Source organism: Pteropus medius, unplaced genomic scaffold, assembly GCF_902729225.1.
Source record: "Pteropus medius unplaced genomic scaffold, Ma_sr-lr_union100, whole genome shotgun sequence".
NCBI classification, from domain to species: domain Eukaryota; kingdom Metazoa; phylum Chordata; class Mammalia; order Chiroptera; family Pteropodidae; genus Pteropus; species Pteropus medius.
Window position 1 is genome coordinate 7,979,165 of NW_024344437.1, and position 25,345 is coordinate 8,004,509.

The 25,345-nt window shown below is 38.1% G+C and overlaps 1 protein-coding gene across 1 annotated transcript in view; it reads right to left on the reverse strand.

The window, feature by feature from the left end:
- Nucleotides 1–23,809, reverse strand: part of RNF17 (ring finger protein 17) — a 77,254-nt gene extending 53,445 nt beyond the window's left edge. Inside the window, exons 1-9 of the mRNA XM_039873074.1 lie at nt 23,543–23,809; nt 21,289–21,383; nt 16,387–16,478; nt 14,360–14,471; nt 13,436–13,516; nt 12,146–12,246; nt 5,002–5,173; nt 3,739–3,815; nt 3,389–3,463 (exon numbers count right to left, since the gene is read on the reverse strand). Coding sequence (XP_039729008.1) covers nt 3,389–3,463; nt 3,739–3,815; nt 5,002–5,173; nt 12,146–12,246; nt 13,436–13,516; nt 14,360–14,471; nt 16,387–16,478; nt 21,289–21,383; nt 23,543–23,669 — 932 coding nt within the window. The 5' untranslated portion in view covers nt 23,670–23,809. The remainder of the gene's footprint in view (nt 1–3,388; nt 3,464–3,738; nt 3,816–5,001; nt 5,174–12,145; nt 12,247–13,435; nt 13,517–14,359; nt 14,472–16,386; nt 16,479–21,288; nt 21,384–23,542) is intronic.
- Nucleotides 23,810–25,345: the final 1,536 nt, after the last annotated feature.

A 25,345-nucleotide genomic window follows, 5' to 3' on the forward strand; every position in this document is an offset into this window, starting at 1 on the left:
TCCCTGCGCGCAGCATGGCATCCATCGCCCAGGCGCTTCTTGCTGCTGGGATGCCCACTTCCCTTTTGTCCTCCATTCCCATTGCTACTCATTTTCACGCATGAGGGAAAATGACATCCTTTTCCAGGTCCCGTTACCCCGAAAAACCGACTGTTCCCTTCCTTTGCGTCTCCATTGAATTCTGCACATAACACCACAGCAGGAACGCGCTCTGCCATTCTCGTGTGTCATCCTCGACTGTAACTTCTCTGACAGGTATCTCAGCAGTCAGGGTGTGAGGCCTGGTACAGAGTCTGATCAATGCTGGCTGAATGAATGAGGCTCAAAAACAACTCTGACACGTATAACATTGAATACCAATCCCTTCTAGGCCTCTGAATTCTTAAATATTTTACATAGGATATAAGTGATAGAAACTTTTGCCCTTTATATTATTTTCAACTTTTGAATCATACATACTACACTAAGCATCAATTTTTCTCTCTTAGGCTGTCAGATGCTCATCATATATTGCCTTTTTCTGAGGTGGTTCTGTTGTGATTCCTTTTTTTTGACAATATTTTTCACTTATACTCGGCACACAACATTGTATTAGTTTCAGGTGCACGGCATAGTGATTTATATCTATATAACTCACAAAGTGATCACTCCCATAAATGCAGTACCTCTCTGACACCACAGTTAACACAGCATTATTGGCTATATTCCTATGCTATACTTCTATCCCCGTGACTGTTTTGTAACTGCCAGTTTGTACTTCTTAATCCCTTCCCTTTTCACCAACCTTCCCAACCCCCCTCCCACCTGGTAATCCTAAAAATGTTCTCTGTATTTATGAGTTTGTTTTTTTGTTTATTTTGTTCTTTAGAGGAGTCCCTAAGCCCTGGGCCATGGATCAGTAACTGTCCGTGGCCCATTAGGAACTGGGCCGCACAGGAGGTGAGTGGCAAGCAAGCGAGCGAAACTTAATCTGTATTTGCAGCCACTCTCCAGCATCAGCATCACCGCCTCAGCTCCGCCTCAGATCAGGCATCAGATTCTCATAGGAGCACCGGTCCCTGGTGGCACAAAGGCTGGGGACCACTGCTATAAAGTCCACTTATGTGTACAATCATATGGTATTTCTCTTCCTCTGACTTACTACACTCAGCACAATACCTTTTAGGTCCATCATAAAATATCTTTTTCCATCCCATTACTTTTAGTCTGTGTCTTTTAATCTGAAGTGAGTCTCTTACAGGCAGCATATGTAAGGTTCTTGTTTTATCCATTCAGTCACCTTATCTTTTGATTGAAGCATTTCTTTTTCATTTGAAGTACTTGCTGATAGATATGTAGTAATTGCCACTCTTTATTCATATTTTTGATATATATTTTTTTCTTCTTAAAGAAGTCTCTCTAATATCTCCTATAGTACTGGCTTGGTGGTGGTGAACTCCTTTAGCTTTCTGTCTGGGAAGCTCTTTATCTGTCTTTTGACTCTAAATGACAGCTTTGCTGGGTACAGTAATCTTACTTGTAGGTCCTTGCTTTTCATCACTTTGAATATTTTGTGCCAGTCCCTTCTAGCCTGCAAAGTTTTTGAGAAATTGGCTGCCAGTCTTATGGGAGCGCCCTTGTAGGTAATTGCTTTTCTCTTGCTGCTTTTAAGATTTGCTCTTTGAATTTAACCTTTGGCATTTTAATTATGCCTTGGTGTGGGCCTTTTTGGGTTCATCTTGTTTGGGACTCTCTGAACTTGGGGTTGTATGTCTATTTCCTTCACCAGGTTAGGGACATTTTTTGTCATTATTTCTTCAAATAGGTTTTCAGTTCCTCTCTCTCTCTTCTCCTTCTGGTACCCCTATAATGCCAACGTTGTAACACTTGACGTCGTCCCAGAGGCTCCTTAAACTATCTTCATTTTTTTGGATTTTTCTTGCTGCTGTTCTGACTGGGTGCCCTCTGCATCCCCAACTTCTATGTCACTGATTCGATTCTCCATTGCATCCACTCTATTGATTCTCTCTAATGTGCTCATCTCAGATATTGTATTCTTCGTTTCTGACTGGCTCGCTCCCTGCTGCTTTCCATTTCCTTTTTTATGGAAAGTTAAAGTTCTCACTGAGTTCATCTGCTTTTCCCCTAAGTTCCTTGAGCATCCTTACAACAAGTGTTTTGAACTCTGCATCTGGTAGATTGCTTGTTTCCATTTCGGTGAGCTTTTTCTGGAGCTTTGTTCTGTTCTTTCATGTGGGCCATGCTGCTTTGTGTCCCCATTTTGGCTGCCTCCCTGTGTCTACTTCCATGTGTTAGGTAGGGCTCCTAAGTCTCCCGGTCTTAGTAGAGTGGCTTCGTGTAGTGGGTGTGTTGTGGGGCCTGGTGGCACAATCCTGAGGAGGGGTCCGGCTGCAGGCCAAGTTCAGCCACAGCCTGTGTACCTCTGAGGCCACCTGCTAAGAGTCAGATGGCTGCCACTCATGCTGGGCTTAAAGGTGCCTCAAGGGGCCAGGTCAGAAACCGAGGCTGGCTGCCACCAGTGCAGGGTTTGGGCTTGCTCAGCAAGAAGTCCGGGCCCGCCAAGGCCAGGTGCTGCTGCCTGGGTTTTATGAGACTTTGAGGGATTTTAAGAAAGTCCGAGCAGGAGCCAAGACAGCCCATTTGCAGGGAATAAACCACTGGAAGCAGCCTGCGTGGGCCCTCACATTGTGAGGGGTGGGGTCTCAGGGAATCCCCTGGGCAGAGCGACCTGTGTTATCCAGGTTGTTGGCGCCTGCGTCTGCAGGCTGGGAGAGGGTAGGGTTCAACAAAGGGACAGTGGCTTCTGCCTGTACCTCTGCCCGGGAGCCAGCCACCCCTCCAGCCCTGGCCCTGAAGCCCATCAGCTCTGCACCTCCCCGCATGTCCCTGGCACCCCTCGAGCAGCTGCCCCAACAAGGGAGCTCAGAGCGGCGAGTCTAGCAGTGAGTTAGGCCGGCAGGCCCCTAAGAGGAAGGTCCCACTTCCCACAGCCCTCCTCTCACTCAGCCGCCACAGCCGGAGGTGGTGGGGACTTCTCTTCCCAGCACTGGAACCCTGGGCTGGGGATCCCGGTGTGTGACCAGGACCCCTCGTTCCTCAGGTGGGGGAGGAGGCCCCACAGCCAAGACAGCCCTCCCGATGCTCGATGGCTGCTCATGGTTGTGGGATTCACGGTTCCTGTCTCTGACCCTCCTATTGGCTTGAGGTGACCTGTTATTTTTGTCCCTAGTTGTAGGGCTTCTGTTCAGCCAGCCCTCAGGTGACTCTGCACGCTGGTTGCTCTGCAGTTTTGTTATAATTTTGATGTGGTCGCAATAGGAGGCTTGCACAGCCACTACCCTCTACGCCGTCTTGTGAGGATGCAATTTGTTGTCATTCTTATACTTACTTTGTTGAGTCTTCAAATTCAATCTTTACCATATTGTTGAACATACAGATAATCTCACTGCAATTCATATTCAACCTAAAATAAACACTAACATAAGTAAATGTTCTAGTACAAGTTTATTATTATCTCTAAATAAAAATCAGTTGTGGACACTAAAAACTGTAAAAGATAGAATATTCAAATAACTTTGTTACTTATCATAAGTTACACTGATTTTAATTTGGTTGCTAACTTGGGAAACATTTGTGAACCGAATTATCAATTTATGATTATTTGCTACTTTAGTAGTCTAGGCACTGATACATTTTTATACTTGATTACTATGTTTTCCTGAAATATAACTTACTTACCTGGGAGAATTCCTTAGTTTTAGAGTCCTAAATTGTGACAATTCACTCTCAAATGTTAATTTCAAAGTCCGGATAATCTGGAATCAGAAGAAAAGTGTTACTCATATGTGAATTTTCTTTTTAATAACTATTGTTGAAACAGAGTAAGATTTTAGAAGGAAAACTATACCTTCAAGTATTTCACTAATTAATGTGTTCAAGGTTTTATTTTAGGCACTCAAAGGAAGGGATGCAAATAAGTATAACTTTTTCCCCTAAAAGGGCTTTAAAATCTTTTAGAGGTATGTTTTAACATATAACAACAATAAAAGGCACTAGGTAATAAATGAGTCAAAGCTACATGATCAGAGGAAATTTGGACCTGCACTGCTGTCCTCAAATTTTTTTTGCCCACCTTCCTAATGAAGCTAAAGGTCAAGTCTTACCACTTTTCTTCATCTCCTAATGCCTCATGTGGAACGCACAGGAAACGACTATTATTGGTTCAGAACTGAAGCTGGAACACAGTGGCACGCAAGACAGTGGCAAACTCTTCTTTCATTTAGAGACTCTGGAGCAGGTAAACCAATGGCTTCTATTTTGTACCTCAGTTCAATCACAACGTCTGATTACAGACGGGAAATGAAGCACTGGGGACCCAAAGACAGAGCACGACCTGCTGCCCAAGGGCACCAGGTAGGAATTATCGAAGAGGACCCACGGTTAACCCCATCCTGCCAAACCATCTCCTAGGAAACACGTTTCTATACTTTTGCCCAACTCTGCTCCCTCGCACACAATTAGAGGACAGGACATAGCTGAAGCACCTTGTCTCTTGACCTTCACATTTGGGGAAGCAAGAGGGGGAAAGGAGGAAACCTTTGGGATCTTGAATTAAACTTTTAAGTCAAGAGCTGAAAGTCACACCTAAACTGTTTATGAAAAGAAAACAGAATCCCATTTAGTTTGTAACCTTTATTTGTCCTGACTTTTTATTCAAATGTCCTAAAAGCATCAACTTTCAAGTCAGTCATCCTATCTGTTCTCAGATCATGTGTTATAAAAACCTTATTATAACATTTATCTAAGTGGTAAATAATAATAAAAGGCTAAACAAATTTATTAATGTTTGTCTTAGAATTCAAACAGCTAAGAATTCTAAATTGTTGTCAATACAAGTTAAGACAATCTGAAAAACATGTTCTTGTTAATTCTTAAATATATCGAAAACTTGTAAAATAAACTACTTCAGAAATAACTCACATGATGAACTATTAAAATTACCTGATTCAGGTCACAATAAGTCCTTAGAGAAGGTGCTGATTTTAATTCTTTTGCTATCTTCATAGCTGCATCCAAATCATTTTTTTTCTCTTCAATGTAATTTTTAGCCATTATTACATGTGATAAATAATCATCTGTATTTCTTACTACTTCTTCACACAAGTTCTTTTTCCTTTATATAAGATCCCAAAGTTATTTGAAAAATTTCATACACATTTACATGAAAGTTAATTTATAGTAACAACGATATAAAAGGGTAATTTTGCTAGTTTATGAACTTAACATGGTTAAATGAGGCATTCATTTGAACTTAAACGTATTACAATTGAAAGCTATGTATGTATAACTAAAGAAAAATCAAATTTTCTAGGTTATAGTTATGTCACAGATACAGTGTCACGGAATTGCAAGGTTAAGACAGATCCTAGGTAATTCCACCCAAAACAGAAATCTTCGCTATCCTGCAGTCACTTGTGCCATTACAAAGACACATTTGTACTCATTTCTCAATAGAATCTACCTGGACATTTCAAAATTTCTATCAAGACACATGAATACATGAATAATATTTTACATGAATAAAAAATATTTTAAAAGAGACCACCAGACCATAACTTAGGTATTAATTAATTATAACCTTCAAAGTAATCACTTAGGAAGGCTATACAGATTATTCCTTCATTAATGGTACCTCATTACTCAAAACTCTTTTTGGACCTATGGCAGAATTACATAATGGAACTTAAAAATTTTGTACCAAAAATTGCAGTGTCTAAAGTCACTCATTTTATTCAAGTGTCTTTTCATTATTTCCTCAAAATCAAATCTGGCCTCAAAAAAAGAGTTTGCCACACTGAAGATTAACGAGAATGTGACATAGGCTCTGGAGATAAAAAGGTATTACAAAAACCTTTCAGTAATTGTATACATAATCCCTGAAAATCTTTTCTTTAGGGAAAAAAAATGGCCATTTTGTAAGATCTAATATGGTTCCCAAAAACTCATGCCTGTGTAGTCATGTCAACAAAATAGCAGATTGGGAGACTTAGGCCCTCGCTCTCCAACAGAGATATTAAAAAACATGTGAAAAATGATAAAAATAATCTTACAGGAACTCTGGAAAATAGAGAAAGGTATACAACGACCATGCAAATGCCCAACCAATAAAAACCCACACTCAAAACAACAGGAAATGCGGTGTTTTACTTGTCCTTGCCCAGCCGCGGTACGGTTTTAGTCTGAAGGCAGCAGCACCGTTCTCAATCCTTCTCTCAAACCAGAGGGAACAGCAGACTTTATTCTCAACATCCTAATTTGTCTGGGGGCTACCTAAAGAACTAGTCTGTTTCACCTGATTTGGAGCTCAGGCGTGAGAAGCAGTGAGCACTGCTTACGAAGGCTGCAAGAAGACCAAGACCTGCAGACACCTGGGCAAGAGATCACAGGTAAAGACATACAATAGACCATTTGAGGCTGATAGGAGAAGCCTAAGTAAGACTCTTTGGGAAATTAAAACACTGAAAAGCAGCCATGTATACAAGAGAATCGAAAAAACCACACTCAGACCCCGACAAGACACGTGCTCAGAAAGGACCCAAGGACCCCAGAAACCTTCACGTCAGGCTGTGCCAAGGCTCAAAGCATGCTCAGTTCCTCAGTGAAGAGCCAGTTTGTAATGATTGACAGAGGCTGCTGTGCCCAATTTCCAACAAAACATTAGATATACAAAGGAAATCAGAAAACAAAAAAGGACCAAAATGTGAAAATCAACAGACAGAAATTATAAAATGGAAAATCCAGTGCTCAAAAGTACAATAACTGAAAGGAAAAATCCACTACAGGGGTTCAACTGCATATCTGAGCAAGAATAAAAATCCGTAAACTTGAATATAGGACCACTGAAATTACTGAGTCTGAGGAACAGAAAGAACAAAGATTGTTGGAGTAAACGGAGCTGAAGAAACTTCACAGACACCCTTCAAGAGGACCAACATGTGCATTATAATAGTCCCAAAGGAGAAGAGAGGGACAGAGAGATTATTTGAAGAAATAATTGCTAAAAACTTCCAAAATTAGAAAAAAACACATGAATTTACAAATCCAAGAACTCAAAGAAATCTAAGCAGAGACCCCATACTGAGACACAGTATAATCAAACTGTCAAAAGACAGAGAATCTTAAAAGTGGCAAGAGAGATGAGATCTGTCCTATACAAGGGATCCTCAGGTTATCAGCTTATTTCTCACCAGAAACCCCAGAGGCCAGAGGCAGTGGGATGACATACTTCAAGTGTAGAAAGAAAAAAACTGACAGCTGAGAACTCTCAACCTAGCAAAACTATCTTGCAAAAACTTGGAGAAATTAAAATATTCCCAGGTAAAAGCTGATGTCATTACCAATATGTGTTCTATAGAAATGCTAACAGGCATCCTTTGAATTAGAATGAAAGCAAGCCAGACAATAACTCAAAGCCATACAAAAATAAGTATTTCTGGTAAAGGTAAATACATGGGCAAATATAAAATCTAGTATGATTGTAATTTTGGTTTATAACTCCACTTTTTCTTTTCTATAGCATTTAAAGGACGAATACATAAAATGACTAAGCTATGTTAATGAGTATACAATGTCCACAGATGCGATTGTGACAACAAAATAAAGAGGATGGAGGTGTAAACGAGTAAGCCAGCTGGTATGGATCCAAAATAGAGTGTTTTAACTTTAGAGGGTTATATGTAATACTCAAGGTAACCACAAAGAAATTAACTACAGAATATGCAAAAAATAAATGAGAAGAGAATCGAAATGTATCACTACAGAAAAAGTAAAAAGAAAGGAAGGTAGAAATACAGGAAATGAATGAGAAAAAAAAAGCTATAAGACATATAAACATGGAAAAAATAAGTCCTTCTTTATCAGTAATTATCTTAAATGTAAATGGATTAAACTTCCAAATCAAAAAAAGTAGAACAGAAGAACAGATTTTTAAAAACTGATAGCATATACTCAGGTCTATAAGAGATTCACTTTAGATCTAAAGACACACATAGATTAAAAGTGAAAGTATAGAAAAAGATATTCCATGCAAACAGTAAGCAAAACAGAGTTAGGGTGGCTATATTAACATCGGACTAAACAGACTAAGTCAAAACTATTACAAGAGACAAAGAAGAACATTATATTGACAAAAGGGTCAATTCACAGGAAGATATAACAATTACAACAATGTACACACTGAATATAAGAGTTCTGAATATATGAAGCTAACAGTGACAGAATTAAAGAGAGAAACAAAGCACTCTCTACAATAGTGAGACTTCAATATACAACTTCCAATAATGGACAGAAAAATCACACAGAGTATCAATAAGAAAACAAATTACTTAACATTATAAACCAATTGGACCTGAGAGACACACAGAAAATACACCACTCAACAGAGAATACGTATTTTCCTTGTGTATACATGGAGCATTCTCCAGGTTAGACCATGTGTTAGGTCAAAAAACAAGTCTTAATAAATTTTAAAAGACTGAAAGCATATAAAGTGCCTTTTCTGGTCACAATGGAAAGTAGAACTCAATAACAGAAGGAGACTGGAAAATTATAAGTATGTGGAAATTAAATAAGATACTCCTAAACACAAATAGGTCCAGGAAAAATATCACTAGGAAAACACCCTGAGACAAATGAAAGCAAACAAAATGAGAAACAATGAAAGCAGAGCTAAAAGGGAAATAACTGTAAACACATTCAAAAAGAGATGGCAAACCAACAACCTAAGTTTACACCCTAGTAACTAAAAAAAGAACAAACTAAATCTAAAGTTGGCAGAGAAAAGTAAAGAGACTGAATCAGTAATCAAAACCTCCAAAGAAAAGCCCTGGACTAGATGGCTTCCACTGGTGAATTCTACCAAATATTTAATGAAAAATTAATACCAATCCTCATCGAAGCCTTCTAAAAAACATAAGGGGCAGAAACACTTCCTGACTCAGTCTATGAGGCCGGCATTACCAAGGCCGTATGAAAATGAAGGGAACTACAGACCAGTATCTGAGTACCAATGCAAAACCCTCAACAAAATCTAGTGAACTGAACTCAGCAGCATACTAAAAGGACAATACATCATGACCAAGTGAGATTTATTCCTGGAATGCAAAGATGATTCAATATACAAAAATCAATTAATGTTATACACATTAAGAAAAAGTAAAAACCATGAGCCTCCCGAAAGATGCAAAAAAAGGATATGACATATTTCAACACACTTTCATGATAAAAAAAATAGTCAATAAACTAAGAATTGAAGGAAACTACATCTACATAATAAAAGCAATACGTGAAAAACCCATGCTCAGCGTTATGTTAGATGGCGGGCTGGCAGCTTTTCCTTAAGGCCAGGTACCAGATGAGGACGTGTGCTTTTGCACTGCTCTTTAAAATACTATTCTAAGTTTTAGCCACAGAAATATGCAAAAAAAGAATGAAAAGGTACACAAATTTGAAAAGAAGTAAAATTATCTTTTTTGCAGGTGACATGATCTCATATGCAGAAAACCCTAAAGATGCCATAACTATACTAGAAGTTCTAATTAAGGAGTTCAGCAAAAATGTAGACTATGAAATCAACACACAAATCAGATGCATTTCTATATACTAACAATGAACACTGAAGGAAATTAAGAAAACAATTCCTTTAAAATATAATAAAAAGAATATACTAAGGAATACATTTAACCAAGAAGGCAACAGACTTGCACATTTACTGTACACTACACACGCTGCTGAAAGAAATTAAAGATGACAAAAAATAAATGGAAAGACGCCCACGTTCATGGAATGGAAGACATGACATTATTAAGATGCAAACACCACCCAAAGCATCTACAATTCAGTGTGTCCCTATCAAGATCCCGATGATGTCTCATGAAGAATAGAAAATCCCATTCTAAAGGTCACAAGGAGTCTCAAAGAACCCCAAACTGACAAAACAATCTTGAAAAAGGAGAACAAGGTTGGAGGACTCACACATCCTGATTTCAAAACTCACTACAAAGCTACGGTCATCAAAACAGTGTGCTGCGGGCGTAAGGACAGACAGCAATGGAACAGAGCACCCCAAAATAAACCTTCACATAGGTCAACTGAGTTCTGACAAGCGTGCTGAGACAACTCAATGGAGAAAAGACCATCTTTTCGACACATGCTGCTGGCAAAACTGGATATCCACGTGGAAGAGAATGAAGCTGGATCCCTCCCTTACGCCACATACGACAATAAACTCAAAATGAATCAAAGACCTAATTGAAATTCAGAGCTAAAACTATAAAACTCTTAGACGAAAACGGGGAAAGCTTCTTGATGTTAAATTTGGCAATGATTTCTTGGATGCGTCCCAAAAAGTACAGGCAACAAAAGAAAAAATAAATTGGACTTTATCAGTAACTTCTGTGGATCAAATAATGCTATCACGAGAGTGAAAAGACAACTTCTACAAGAGAAAAATACCTGAAAATGATACATCTGATAAAAGATTAATATCAATAATATACAAAGAACTCTATAATCTAACAAAATAAATTATCCAGTTCAAAAATGAGCACTCATACAACTCAACACCAGAAAAACAAACACACATTCCAATTAAAAAATGGACAGAAGGCCTTAATAGACATACAGATAGATGGTCAACAGACCTATGAAAAGATGCTCAACATCATTAATCATCAGAGAAATGCAAAACCAAACCACAATGAGTATCACCTTACACCCGTCAGAATGCCCATCATTAATAAATGTACAAACAGCAAGTGCTGGCAAGGATGTGGAAAAAAGGGAACCCTCGTGCATTGTTGGTGGGACTGTAAATTCATGTAACTACTATGGAAAACAATGTGGAGGTTCCTCAAAAAATTATAAACTGAAAACAAAAAATTAAAAACCATACAATCCAGCAATTCCACTTCTGGTTATTTATACGAAGAAAACAAAAACACTACCTTGAACATATGCACCCCTATGTTCACTGCAGCATTACTAGTAATAGCCATTAGGAAAATGTAAATCAACATATGCACCCCTATGTTCACTGCAGCATTACTAGTAATAGCCATTAGGAAAATGTAAATCAAAATCACAATGAGATATTATTTCATACCTATTGGGACACAATCAACCCCCCCCAAAAAAAAAAAAAAAACAAACAAACAGAAGATAACACTGTTCATGAGGATATGGAGAAACTGGAACACTGTGCACAGCTGGTGGGCAGGTAAAGTGTGTAGCCATAGAAGAAAACAGCTTGGTGTTTCCTCAGAAACTTAAACATAGAATTACCATATGCCACTAAACTGTACACTTAAAAATGGTTAAAAAAGGGAAACTTTGTCATGTGTATTTTATTACTATAAAAACTGTAAAATAAATGCGTCCACATGACCCATTGCTTAATATTATGATTAAAAACCATGTAAGAGACAGCATCAATGTGGAATAAAGAACATCAACTGATTCACTGACACTGCATTTACTGAGCCTGCGTTCTAGGCATTCTAATGAGACAAAAAAAAAAAAAAAAGAACGAAGAGTCAAAAGGATGAGTACCATTTCTAATGTATTTCTTTGGGCGTATCACAACATTCATGATTCTGTTTCTTCGAATGCGAAATGTGATTAAGATCATTAAAGATCACATGTATCAAAAAGTTTTTTCAAAAAGTAATGGATATATATACAAATAACTGTACAGTATTTGTTTGGAAATGAATATTAGAGTACTATTTGCTCTGATGCAAATAAACATGAAAAATAATGTAACTATGTATAAGCAAATGGTTGCATTTCCCTAATAAGTTGAATTCTACAACATGGATTCAGATTTTGCAAATAATTTTCTGTGCTGCTTTGATAAAGAAGCTTATTTAACACTTAGCTTTGGGACTAGAATGCAAAATAGACCAAATAAAAAAAATGTACAAATTGTTTCTCATTTTAAAGTTGTAAACTTTAGCCTGTACAGATCACTCATTACCTTCCAAATTTGTTTAAAAATTACTCATTACTTCAATCTCTATAAAGAAACAAAATGTCAGGTTATTGTTACAACTCCAGTTTCATTGTGTCTATATTTTTAAGTTATTACCTGGAATCTAGAGAAGTAAAAAGTTGGTCAAACTGTTTCTCCAGAACCTCTAAAAGGCTGACTGTCTTCTCTTGTGTTTGACTGTGTATGTGTTCCAGCATCTGGGAAGAACAATACAAAAACCTAATTTGGTATTTTTATTTTGTAGAAATTATACTATTCAACATAATTTTGAAAATACAAAATGCATTTTGGAGTTTTTAAAATAATAACACAAGAGGAGATTAGATAAAAATGGAACGTCACAAGGTTCAAGTTTAAATCCTGGTACCCATCTGCAAGGTCACATCTTTTTGAGCACTGTCTACTGATAAACTGGCAAAGGCCTAGAAAATCCGCTAAGTTTCCAAACTTCTTTCTTATCTTTTTTTTATCATTACAGCAAACGAGTCATTTTAAATAGCTCAATTTCTCTCTGGTGGTATTCCTTATATTTAAAACATATTATTTTAATCCAATTATTATTTTTTAATATTAACTACTCCACATACTTCTTTCCATTTCTAAACAAAGAATTGTTGTTTGAGATCTGTGACCCCTTCTTTCTCTCCAGTTTCTCCATTCTGGATGGGCATGTCTGTCCTGTGCGTGTCCCACCACTGTATTTTTAGAAGCAAATTATTTATTATCCAGTTTTACAGATTCAGAGAGGAATTTGGCCCCAGGATGAGTCAGACCCTGACTCGCACCCATACCTGTCTTAGAAGATATTTAGATGAGACTTTAGATTCAGAGTCGCTGCTGGAACAGGTTAAGACTGAGTTGGGGTGGAGTGAATGTGTTCTGCATGTGAGAAGGACATGAATCTGGGGGACAGAGGGCACACCGTTTCCGATTGAACTGTGTCCCCCCAATTCATATGTTGAAGTCTTAACTCCTATTTCAGCTATAACCTTTTGACGGGCTTGGTTGTAAATTTGTTGTTGCTTGTTCTGTCACCAAATGAGTCTCTCCTTCGAGGGGTGGGGAATGGGAGAGAAGAGAATAAGACTCTTTGTGTAAGGGCACACAGCCAAATAACAAGCAGTGTTAGGAAGCTTCTGGGACAAAATTCAGTTCGGAGAAGAAGAAATCGCGGTTGCTTGCTGGAGCTGGGATGTTGGCAGGCAGCCAGCACGACGCCACCAGAGGGCCAAGGGGTTTCCATTCTGTTGTACTTTTCTCTGTCTTTAGATTGTTGTGCTTACTAATTCAGTGCTAAGCTCTAACTCCATGATAATGCATCCGAACATACACATATAAAGAGAACATACCCTAAATCATGAAAATTTAATAATTCAAAGTGCTTACATTGACAGCAATACTTAATTGTTCAAAATTATTGCCTGCTATCTTCAATGCTTCATCAATTTCTTCTGCAGTTTTCGTCTCCTAAAAAGGGGAAGACCACATACAAATGTAAAATATAAAAATAGATACTTAGATATATTAGTCATAAAAACATCAAGCTATCATTCTGATTACAAAAGTAACATAGACTCACTACAGAAATCTGAAAACATGCAAGAAAAATAATACTGTTAATCCTACTTACCCAAGGATTAAAAAAAATTAACATTTTCAAGTTCTGGCTATAGCATTCCAGATTTTTTTTACATATCTTTTTGAAAAAATAAGATTATGTCCTATAACCATTTTGAAATTGAAAACTGCCTTGAAAATTTTATCATGGCAATAAATGTACACATGTAAAAATTAACAGTTTAAGGAAAAAAATATAAATTGGCTATGTTAAGATTTCAATTTCAAGTAAAAGATAGTAAGATTAAGTGTTCTTTCTCTTCCCCCAGTCCACTAAAGATCTCCTTAACAAAAAGACTGAATATGTTATTCAACAGCATTTTGGAGTTTGCCCTATTTCTGATCTTGAATTTAAAAAATGCATTATTTAAAGTTATCAAGTGTATTAACAGGTAAAACTCAATTTTCCAACAAAAATATCATCATCAACAGCAAAGGCCAGTAGCCCTTTTGGATGCCATTAAAATTCTAAGTGATTTTAGAATTTAGAAACATGTACTTTATACACATTTCATAGAATGTGGATTCAATAACTAGGTTCGAAGGGAAGAAGCTACATACAAGGAAATACCAAGAATATTACTTCCCAAAGAATCTATAATTATAAGATAACACTGAAAGGAAAGTTGAGCCATTGGAGACAAACTAAAAATGTCTGGCTTTATCTTACTTCATAAGTAACATTTTTCATACCGCCATTACAGCTGATGGGTTCAAAACAGTCCTGTGTGTGGGTGGTGAACGTTCTAATCCAACTGTTAGCTGATCAGCTGCCTTTTTAAAGTCCTGAGAACAATTCTTTACCCTAAAAAAAGTCAAGTACATTATTTTAAATACCAACATTAATATAAGTTTTAATCTTCTATTCTGATTTTTACTCTATCAAAAGTAATTCACATGATGACTTGTAAGAACACATACACTGGGTTCTCAAGCATCTACGATAAGCAACAAGAGGGGAGCCGTACCAAATGTGCTTTCACATGAAACTTAATTTTAATCAGGAATTCAACTCAACAAATCTCTAAAAATAAGAGCTTACGGTGTAAATTGTGCTTTAATTTCCTAATTATCTCTCCTTCCCTGATATTTTTTGGTAGAGATGTTGATAATCACTGAACTGTTTTAAGCTCCATTAACCTAAGTACTTATACACATAAATGCCAGATATCAAAAAAATGTACTTATAGGCCTAGATAATTTACAGAAAAGTAATGAATTCACTATATAAGGTGATTTGCAAGGAAAAAATTCCATTTCTTGTCTATAGATGCTAGAGTTTTTGCCTATTTTCATCTTTATATTCCCATATTGGCTAGCACACAGTACGTACTTAGTTTGCTGAATATTACATTAATCATAAGCCTGTAAGTTTATAGAAGAAACCATGTTTAAATGTTACTCTCAAAGAGAGAAACAATAAGACTAATTTTTAAGCAATTACTTTGAAGAGTGAACATTCGTGTTTTTAAAAACATATTTGCGTGCATTAGCCCCAAGAAGTCCATATTCAATTCCTATTTCAAAATATTTAAATTGGGAAGGAAGTACATTATGTATCAAGGGATACGTCTATTTAAAATTTACAACTATTTTAAACCAAACTCTGCTGAAATTAGGGAATAGAGTTCCTAAGTATACTTGGAGAATTTAAGAAATAGTAACTTGGAAAAACTTGGGTGCTTAAAGTGGACTCATCTACTTCTGAAAGGGAAATGTCACTCTGCAACCACACCAGGTAACATATCCATTAAGAGCAGAGTACAATCGGATCTGACTTGCATGATGGTTAAAGTTGGAAACGTCACACCCAAGTCCAGCTCTGTTTCCTCTGGGAGGAAAGGAGAGGAAGACTTGGCAACACGAGGGTGGTCCCGGCACAGCAGGATCTGCCTCCTCTGCAAGGGGAGAGCCTTGCTCCGTCTGCCACAACCCTCACTGCTCACTGTTTAAACCCAGTCGGCCCCACCCTATCCCAGCATGTAGTCCGCTAGACTCCAACAGGTGTTCAAATCTGCATGGCCACTGACTCTCATGGAGCTAGGAAGGTTCCTGAAGAATTGTTGCAGTCACTCCACACAGAACTCATGGAGGAAATGACTGGTAGAATACAAACACGGGAGTCGGGGGAAGCACTGGCATCCAATAAACCTGAGTTCTGCTTCCAGTTGTGTCAATTACCAGCCGCCAGTCTTCAGCTAAGTGGTTTTACTATCCAAAGACATAACTATAATGCTCTCTGGGTTTCTAAGCACACAATTAAGTCTAGACAGAGAAGCTGCAATAGTCACGTGTAAAGCCACGAATGCCAGTCTAAAGAATTCTGGATTTTTTCTGGATGGCAATGAAGAGCCACAGAGCAGAGTCTGAAAGTGCTAAGGAGGCAAGAAGCAAGACTGAAGCAGGCAGTAGAGATGGACGATACATGTGGACGTGGGAGACACTGGAAGTTGGAACCTGCAGGAGGCCCAGCGAACGAGAGAGGAGGAACTGCGCTGATTTACAGAGGCTTGGTGCCATCCACAGAACTGCAAAGTTCCTAATGAGATTGTTCCTTGAAGATATATTTCTTTTAATTCCTACATAATTTACTACAATGTTAATGATTTTTCAAATGTTAAAAAATATACAAAATTATAACTGCCATCTGAGTAGGGTCCCAGAAAGTTAATAAGAAGGTTCTTTAACCCTTAAAAAGTTGCAAAGCACACAAGACATACTTTTTAGGCTGCAGTTTTTCCATAAAAGAATCTTCTTTAACATATCCATCTAACGGGTAACATCCTTGTCTCCTATTTACAGTTGTAGCAACCTTAGGACAAAATAAGATTAAAAACAAAAATGGAAAAGTCATTCAATAAATTCTGTTTACCCAGAATTCAAACTAATGTGCCATTCATAAAGTTGAAAATAGCCTTAAAAATCCTTAAATTCTCTTTAAATCAAAGAAAAAATTGCACGTCTCTGATGTTTTTACCCTATTTCTATTTTTGAAGAAATTGGTAATTTGGCAACCATGTATTAAAAAGAATATTAAATTAACTACAACTTCTACCATAGTTCTAAAGGAAATACTTGCAATACTTTAAAAATTTACTATAAAAATTTTACAATAGTACTTAAGGTATGTTCAAAACTCTAAAATACTTAGAAATAAATTTAATAAGAAAAAATATAAGGCCTAAGAAAAATAATTTATTGAGGATTGTAAAACAAGAACTGAATAAAATGGAGAATCATGTCGGGTTCCTGGAGACAAAGATTTAATATCCTAAAATGTGTCAAATATAAAACTAATACAATTCTAAATTCATATGGAAAACATATTATGCAAGAATTACAAAAATTTTAACATACTATTCAGTATAGATTTATCCCATCAGATAATAAAACAACTGTAATTAAAACACTAGGTACTGGCACAATAAAGGAGCAGCACAGAGCCCTGAAACAGATCCACATATGTGGGAACCTAATACAGAACACAGGTGACATTTCAATTAAATAGAGGATTATTCAGTAAATAATATGAGAAAGCTGTACACCCACCTTGCATCACATATGGCTATTATAAAAGGATTAAATGTGTCTTTTTAAAAAACACAATGTAAATATTTAAAATATATATATAACTCTGAGATGGGAAGGTCTGCCTAATCAATGAAAACCTAGAAGCCATGAAGGAGCAGGGAAAACACTAAAGAAGGAACCATTTCTGAAAGGCTAAATGTAATTAAAAAATTAAAAGTGAAAGACTGGGAGAAAACAAGATAAAGTGTTAACATCCCATCACATGATATGTTCCTACAAGTCAGAAGACAATTCAAAAGGGAAACATGCAAAAGGGAAACATGAAAGGAACGGAAAAGCCCTACCCAGAGGGGAGCTGAGATGTTGACACAGGAAAAGTTGCTCAATTTCACAAGTAGTCAGGGAAATGCGATTTAAAACATTAAATGAAAATGACAAATTGAAACATGGATTTGTTTTGGAGGTAGAAATGGACAAAACCTGCCGAAAGGATATTTTTGGTTGTAGTGAGGGGATGAGGAACTGTGTAACGATATAGTGAAAAATTCTGAAAACCACCCAAATGTTTGTAATGAAGGGATCAGTTAAGAATTCCAGCACTTAAGTACAATGGTTTAGTGAGCGGCCATTAAATGTCAGAGGTCTGAGACCCCCATGAGGATACGTCAATGCTCCCACTTACAAATACGCCTTCGGTAGGGAAAAGGGTATCCTGTCGAGGTTTTAAGTATGAAGCACCAAAGACAGCCACGTGTTATTAAACACTTAGGGATCTAAAAGTGTTATTTTTAACAAGTCACATTGAACCAAATGTTATTTTTAAGAAACCATCCCCCCAAACAAGAGGCTAAAACCTTGATTTCTTTGTGCCCCTCACTGATCTCTCTGGCTTGCCATGTCATGGGAAGAGGTTAACCTTACCGTGACTGAGGTAGCTAGTCAGACACCAGTGACAGGGGAACAAAGGAATAGGGGCCCAGCACAGAGACTGCCCAAAGAACACCCTATTGGTAGTTAGAGAATCCCACTTGCATCCCCAGAGACAAAGGACAGGAGGGCCATAATCTTAGCTGGTTTAATCCTGCCACAGACGCCTGAGCAGAAGGTACCAGCCTGACCTGCCCACAATCTAAGTCTCATCACACTGTCATTATAATACTATGTTTATGCTCGGAAGTTCATGAATCTAATCGCAACAAACTGAATTCCGGGTAAGCACATGCGCACTAGGCAAAGTGTTATACAGCAGCCAAGTGTCAATCTAAATGACCTCACATGTCAATCACCTAGGAATGCCTTTGGAACCAGCCATCGCAGCCCAAATATAATGCAGACATTCCCACTTTTGGGTTGTTACAGCTCTCTTCGCTAAAATCATGTTCCTCCTTGGAGTGTGCTCTTTCTATAATACACTTTCAATAGATCTTTTCTAAATCTCAGTGATCTGTGATTCTTCACCGCGTCAATGAGGAAGCACCAAGGGAAAATGCTAAGCACACTTGTGCACTGTTATCCACCCCCCGTCCCGCTGGGGCAACACCGAAGTTCAAATCGCCCCAAGGGTGACATTACTATCAACAGAGGACATTCTCTCCAAGAAATTTTAAGAAAATATTAAATATAACTGATTTAAAAGATTTCACTTAAAACTGTACAAAGAGTCTCACTTGTAATATATAAGAAAAGCTTTCTTCTGCCTCTCGCCTCCAACTTGTCATTTAAATTTATGGTGATGTTTTGTTTTTGTTACTTGTAAATGAAAGCATGTGGTCAAGTTTAAGCAGCATTTTCTTCTCTGGTTTCTGGCTTTCCCATCTAAGACTGTACAATTATCTATATTTTCTTCCAGTTTACATTTTCAATTTGTATGTTATTAACATTCCAATTCACATGAAATTTTAATATATATTAATTATCTATTGATTAGATAACTTATCCTTTCCTCACACACAATATATTTTTGGACTCAGGTCAAAAAGATCAATAAGATGTTAGTATTTCTGGAATGATACTTAAATATGATCTTATTTAGGACAAAATCTGCTGTTTTGCTAGCAAATTATAGAATGGTTATTTAAAAAAATTAAAATCAATCAAAAGCAGTGAAGGGATGCTATAAAAAAACACACGACTACATAGATAAAGACTGGTATAGAAATCCATAGCACTCACCCAAACTCAGAAATAAGAGCAAAAGTATACTCTTAATCCTGAATGGAATCATTTTAGGCTTAAATGTGAAATAAACAGCACTACCTAGGCCTTCAACGTTAAAGATAAATTATAAGTCTAATGCAAATACAGGTACTTAAATCTTACTTCATAGCATACATAATTTAAAATAAACTGCATTCCTGAAGTATTCTATAAAATAGGAGTTTTCATTATTTATACTAGATTCTTCCATTCTTTCACTATTTATACTAGATTCTTCTATTCCAAATAAAAACTAGAGAGCAGCAAAAATCTAAACTTTAAAAACTACTAAGAGTGGCAACAATTTCAAGAAGGTTTCTTGAAAAACTCCTTTAAATAGCAATCAGCTTTAATGTCTGAAGAATCTGGATATAATCCCTTGTCAATTACCTGGGCTAACAGCACAGGGGGAGGAGGGAAAGGAGGGAAAGATGGGATAAATCACATCTCTCTCAAAGAAAGAGGCAGAACTAGTCAAAATGATATAAAAATAGATTTATCACAACCCTAAAATTAAAACCTGTATGCGTAAACACCTTAAATATTTGTACGGATATAATCCAAAATAATAAAAGTATAATGGTTTAAGACCACTAAACATGAACTCATTTACCAAAAAAGGCGGAAGTTACTCTAATACATTTATTTGTCTGTTTCTGAATATCAGAACAGAATGGCTATGGGTGGGAACCGTTCCAGCTCCTTCCCTTTCCCTCATTCTTTACCCGCCATGAGACTGCATGTGTCATGTGTTGGGGACCCTCCACCACAACCACGAGAGCTCGGTTCCCTTTTGTCTTAACTATGCAGCCACATTCGAGGAGCCTACTGTCTGGAAAGGAAAGGAGAGAAGAATTTTCCACGATGAAGGCCACAGTTTGTAAAGTCTGTAATTACAAAACAGACGTCTTCTAATACGTAAATGTTTTTGCTCATAATTTACATATAGGCGTGCATGCATGCGTTTGTGTATTTTTATCATGCTTAACCCTCAAACTAGTTAATTCACACCTAAATATCAAAGGTCAACTATAATACTTATTTTAGTGATCTTCAAGCTTGCAGAGAACTTTTACATAATTCAGATTTGACTCTTATAATCCCATGAGATAAGAAAAGCAGGTATCATTTTCATCTGACACATGAGGAAACTCAGGCTTAGTGCTGACAGAGTTAGGACTGCATTCCAGGTCTTCTGCCTTCATATAAACCATTGGCCACGCCGCCAGAAAATAAGCAATTTCATCATCTGACCTCTTAAAGGGAACATTAAGAATTTAGAGATTAAGACGACCTTCCAGAAACACTATGTAAATTGAGCTACATCTGTATTTGTAGTAAATGCAAACAATGTTCATTAAATTTTATTTTAAATCCTTGATTTATCCTCATTATTTGGGGTCCATAGATTTTAGTGTCAGTGCAACTGTACTATTTTTAGTGCTTCTGAAATTAACGTTAACTTTAGGCCACTATTTTGCTTCTTATTTTATACTATGACATCTCCACAAATGTAAATTTGATGACACACAAACGGTGAGGGGAAGGTGGAGATCAAACTTTACTTGCATGGTACTGGTGTGGGGACGAAAGGTAGGCATTTGAAAGGAATATACTTCATAAAAATAAAAACAAAAAAAAGACAATTTCCCACAGATGTCTCTAAATAGTCAAAATATGTAGGCTGAGTCATGTATAACTTGCATTCTTCTTGATCACTTTGAACAATTATAAAACAGATGGGAAAAGCTTTCTCTTGTGTTAGGCTTCTTGGCTTAGAGACTAAGCAGCAAAAAATGTAACTAAAAAGTTTCTAACTAGGTTTTACTTCTCTAACATTTTTACCTTTAACATTAAGTTATAGTGTATTTAATATAAAAGATGGTAAAACTTACCTCACAAGTGGGGCATATAATTGTGCTGTATTCTTCAGTTATTAGTAAGCACAGTTCACAAAAATCATGTCCACATTGAAGTTCATAGTGGTGACCTATTGATAAAATTGTGAATTAACCTTTCCAGTCTGTTAACATTGAATGTGCAGCATTAATCAGAGGGGAAAATTAAAGGAGATTCCATTGTATAGGAAAAGATATTGTTTACTTAGAAATTGTTGACTTATTAAACAAAAGTCAGGAGAACCTATACAAGTCAGAAGGAAGGAGAAAAATCAGAAGAAAAACCAGGCAGAGCTATGTAGTACTGTTCGCATTAATTTAGATAGTTTTTGGTACCTATAACACTTTGAATTTGCCATCTTATAATCACACAAAGTGCTCTGACATACTTCATCTGCTTTGTGTAAATATCATGGCTAAGTAGGCTGAGAATATTATAGTCAACCTAGAAATGTAAAAATATTTCCATGACGTGCCTATTTAAATGGTCCATCCCAGACTCTAGCCTAGTTCTGTTTCCAAGTGCAACATTCTTTCCGCTTGATCATAATGCCCTCTGCTAATTTATATCACCCATCTTGTGAAGCCCACAGGAAGGGCAGATATAACACCAGCAAGACCCCACTCTTAGAATAATCTAAGACACCAGCAAGGACAGAGGCCAAACACTTCTACTGTCACTCACTCACTCACACACACACATGACCCATGTAAAGATCATTTTCACAAATCTAGCATTTATGAGGAAAATATCATAATCTTGATTGAAAACCTGGAATCAACATTCTAACACTAAGTAGAATTTGAAGTTCATCATAATAAGGATATTTGTTTTAGCTCTGTAACTTCAAAAAAGATGCTATTTTAAGATACTGCAAGAAAAAAAAACGGAAAGTGAAAAAGAAACTAGATAAAACCAGTCACCTTTTCTAGCAAAAAATCAGTATTCTTGCTGACTTATAATTGCATTCTTTAGATCAAAAAAGCTTTAGATTTTAAGCCAACTGAAATATCTGAAACTTGCTTACAACCAAGCTAAATTTTAAAGCTCTATTTAAATTCCAGAGATGATACTACCAAAGAAAGCAAGACTGCACAACTGTTTCATCTTTAGACAATTTCTTACATTGTACAGGTCAAAGTAATCTGCGGTGTACTAAGCTTACAAAGCCCTCTTGCAATTCCAGATGTATATCCACCATCCTCCCCAATAAGAATTTCTAAGCAGTGTGATACAAATGCATGGAAGAACCAGTGATTATAAAAGGTCGTGTTCTAAAACTTTATTTTGTAATTCTTATCTCCTTCAAACAACGGAGGCTTTCTGTGCAATAGCAACGGTGGAAACCCAGAGTAGGGAAAACCTGGCTCTCCATCCGGAAACACAACCAATCAACCAACTTCGTCTACACACGTCTGTGCCTCCTGAAAGGAGTCCATCCAACAAGGACTAGGAAAACTGATCAAATGACTCATTTTGAAAGTACAAACATTAAATAGTTACACGGGCTAACAATGACTTTCCAGTAACCCATCCCTACCGGAGACAGAGCACTCCAAGGCGTTTTAAATTACATTACAATAACTTAAACTTGTTTTCATTTGAGTAGACTCTAAATTAGCAGATCAACATTAACCTAAAACTGCTGTAAAGTCTGGTATATATGAAATAGTCTCGTATACAGAAAAATAAGTAAATTAGCACACCAAAGGAAGGCGGTGTGTTTTTTTCCCTTGACGTATGTAACACCAGATGCGTGAAAGTCAAGTACAGTTTTCCAAACGGCGTTTTACGCGAAACTGAGCAATAATTCCCCGCCCCCAAAATGCCTAACGCCAGTTTAATTCAGGAACTTTTCACAGTGGGTCCACTCGTCACTCTACGACAAAAAAAAACAAAACAAAAAAACAAAAAAACGACATGAGAAATTTGGGTTTCATTACTTCTTGACCACAAGACAACGGGCTGGAGTTTCACATCGATTCCTCCGTGACCCTGGGAGCGTCTCGAACCGGGGCGCAGGGGCGCTCACACACGGTCGGGGAGACGCGGGGCGCAGGCGGAGGTGTGACACCTCCCCCAAGACCGACCACAGCGGCCCCGACCGAGCCCCGGGGTGCGCTGCGGGGACAAGAAGCCTAGGCGACGGTTTCCACATCGGCCCGACCCCGCCGGCCCGGCGGCTTCCACCTCGGCGGCCTCCACCTGTCCCCAGGCCTCCGACTGGTCCGCGTGCCCGTGGGGACTGACCCTCGCGCTCCTCACCGGTCATCCTTCGTGCACACCGAGTGCACCCTTCAGCAGCTCCCCAGGGCCGGCCCTTCCTCTCCACATAGGCAGACAGCGAGAGCCAAGCCGTCGAAGCCTCCGCCGCCATCACCGCCTCCTTGTGGACCGGACAGGCACCGCGTGCCGGTCCCAGCGTCCCTCGCGCCGGCGACCAATCATCGGAGGCACCGGCTGCAGGTAGCCAATCGGCGGGCAGCGAGATCAAAGCCCTCCCCTCCGTTTAGCCACGCCCTCACGTTGGCCCCGCCCCTCTGTTGGCCCCGCCCGCGGCCGTACAGGTGCAGGGAGGCTCTTTTCAGTTTTAGCCTCGGCGGCTCCGTTCCGAGGAAGGTCGCCAACAGGTCAGGAAGGACCATTTACTTTAAAATGTTTACAAAAAGTGTCATCCCCGGAGCACTCTTAGTGCATTCAGAGCCAGAGTGCACGTATTATTACTTACACTGTTGTTGACCTCAGAGGCAGCAAACCATTCCTTCCATTAAAAGAACCAGCAGCCCCAAACCTGTAAAAAATGTATTTTTATCACACCTTTAAATCATCTACTAGAGATTTGAGGGCTTGACTATTAGTAGTCCCAGCGGAGAGCTTATCAGTGACTACAGGTGGGGAGACTCAATTAACAGTTTCCAACTAAGGGGTGACCATCACTACCTATAGCTTTTGAGCTGGGAGCCGTTGGGGATGCTAAGAATTGATAAAGCACAGGTTTATTACCTCTTGCTAAAACGGTACCTTCAGCCAAGGAAGTTTGGGGTAAGTGTCAGAGGGGCGTTAAAGACAATAAAAATCAATGCACTCTGGAGAGTTGATGTCAATATGGTCTAGAGCGGTATGAAAATCCTTCCTAGAGGACATAGGGTTGCATGAGGCCTTGGAAACTGGGAAAGACTTAAAGGAGTAAACAGAGAAAATGAGGTGTTCCCAGGAGAAGGAACAGCATAAACAAGGGAAAGTAGGTGGGAGTTGAGTGGACTCTTCAGAATTGGTTTTCTAGATCATTTGGCCAGAATAGTAATTTGCTTAAAGTGAGCCTTTTGGAGAGGTGTATTGGTGTTGAATTTTGGAGAGTCTTGAATGTTGGGCTAAAGAGTTTGGACTTTACTTTTCAAGCAGTGGAGTGCTGGCTAAGTGTGTGACCAAGAGATGAAATAGTCTGGTGACAATGTGGCAGGTGTATTGTGGAGGATACACCTGGAAATGGCAGGGTGCCTTTAGTGGTTGAGAATAAAAGCCTGCATATATTCCTTATTTTTCCTCTCCATATTTTTTGAAGTAGAAACAGAAATATTCTATTTGAAAGCTCATCCCTGCACAAAACTTTTTATGCTTTGTTGCCCTCAGGATAAAGTACCGATTCCTTAACCTGCCCCCATGCTAACCATCCCATTGTTTGCTACTAATCCATACCAGAACTCAGAGTACTAATCAAGCCAATATTCCCACATAACATGTTAATTCTTCTCCAGCTTCGTGAATGCCCACTCCTTCCTCTTCATCGAATCGCATTTTCTTTTTCCTCTATGAGTCATCTTTAGAAGCACCCCCTCCTTGAAACAGTCACATTTCTGCCTGCACTCAATACTGCTCTAGCATGTGGCAATAATCTTTTTCCACTAGGATATCTGTACTGTAATTTGAATAGTGACGGTCTCATTACATAGGGTTCTTGGGTCAAAATATGGCTCTAATGTAATGTGATACAGCACACTGAATATCGCCAGGTGCGCTGGAGAGAATTATGCCTTCGGTAAACTCAGAAGTTAA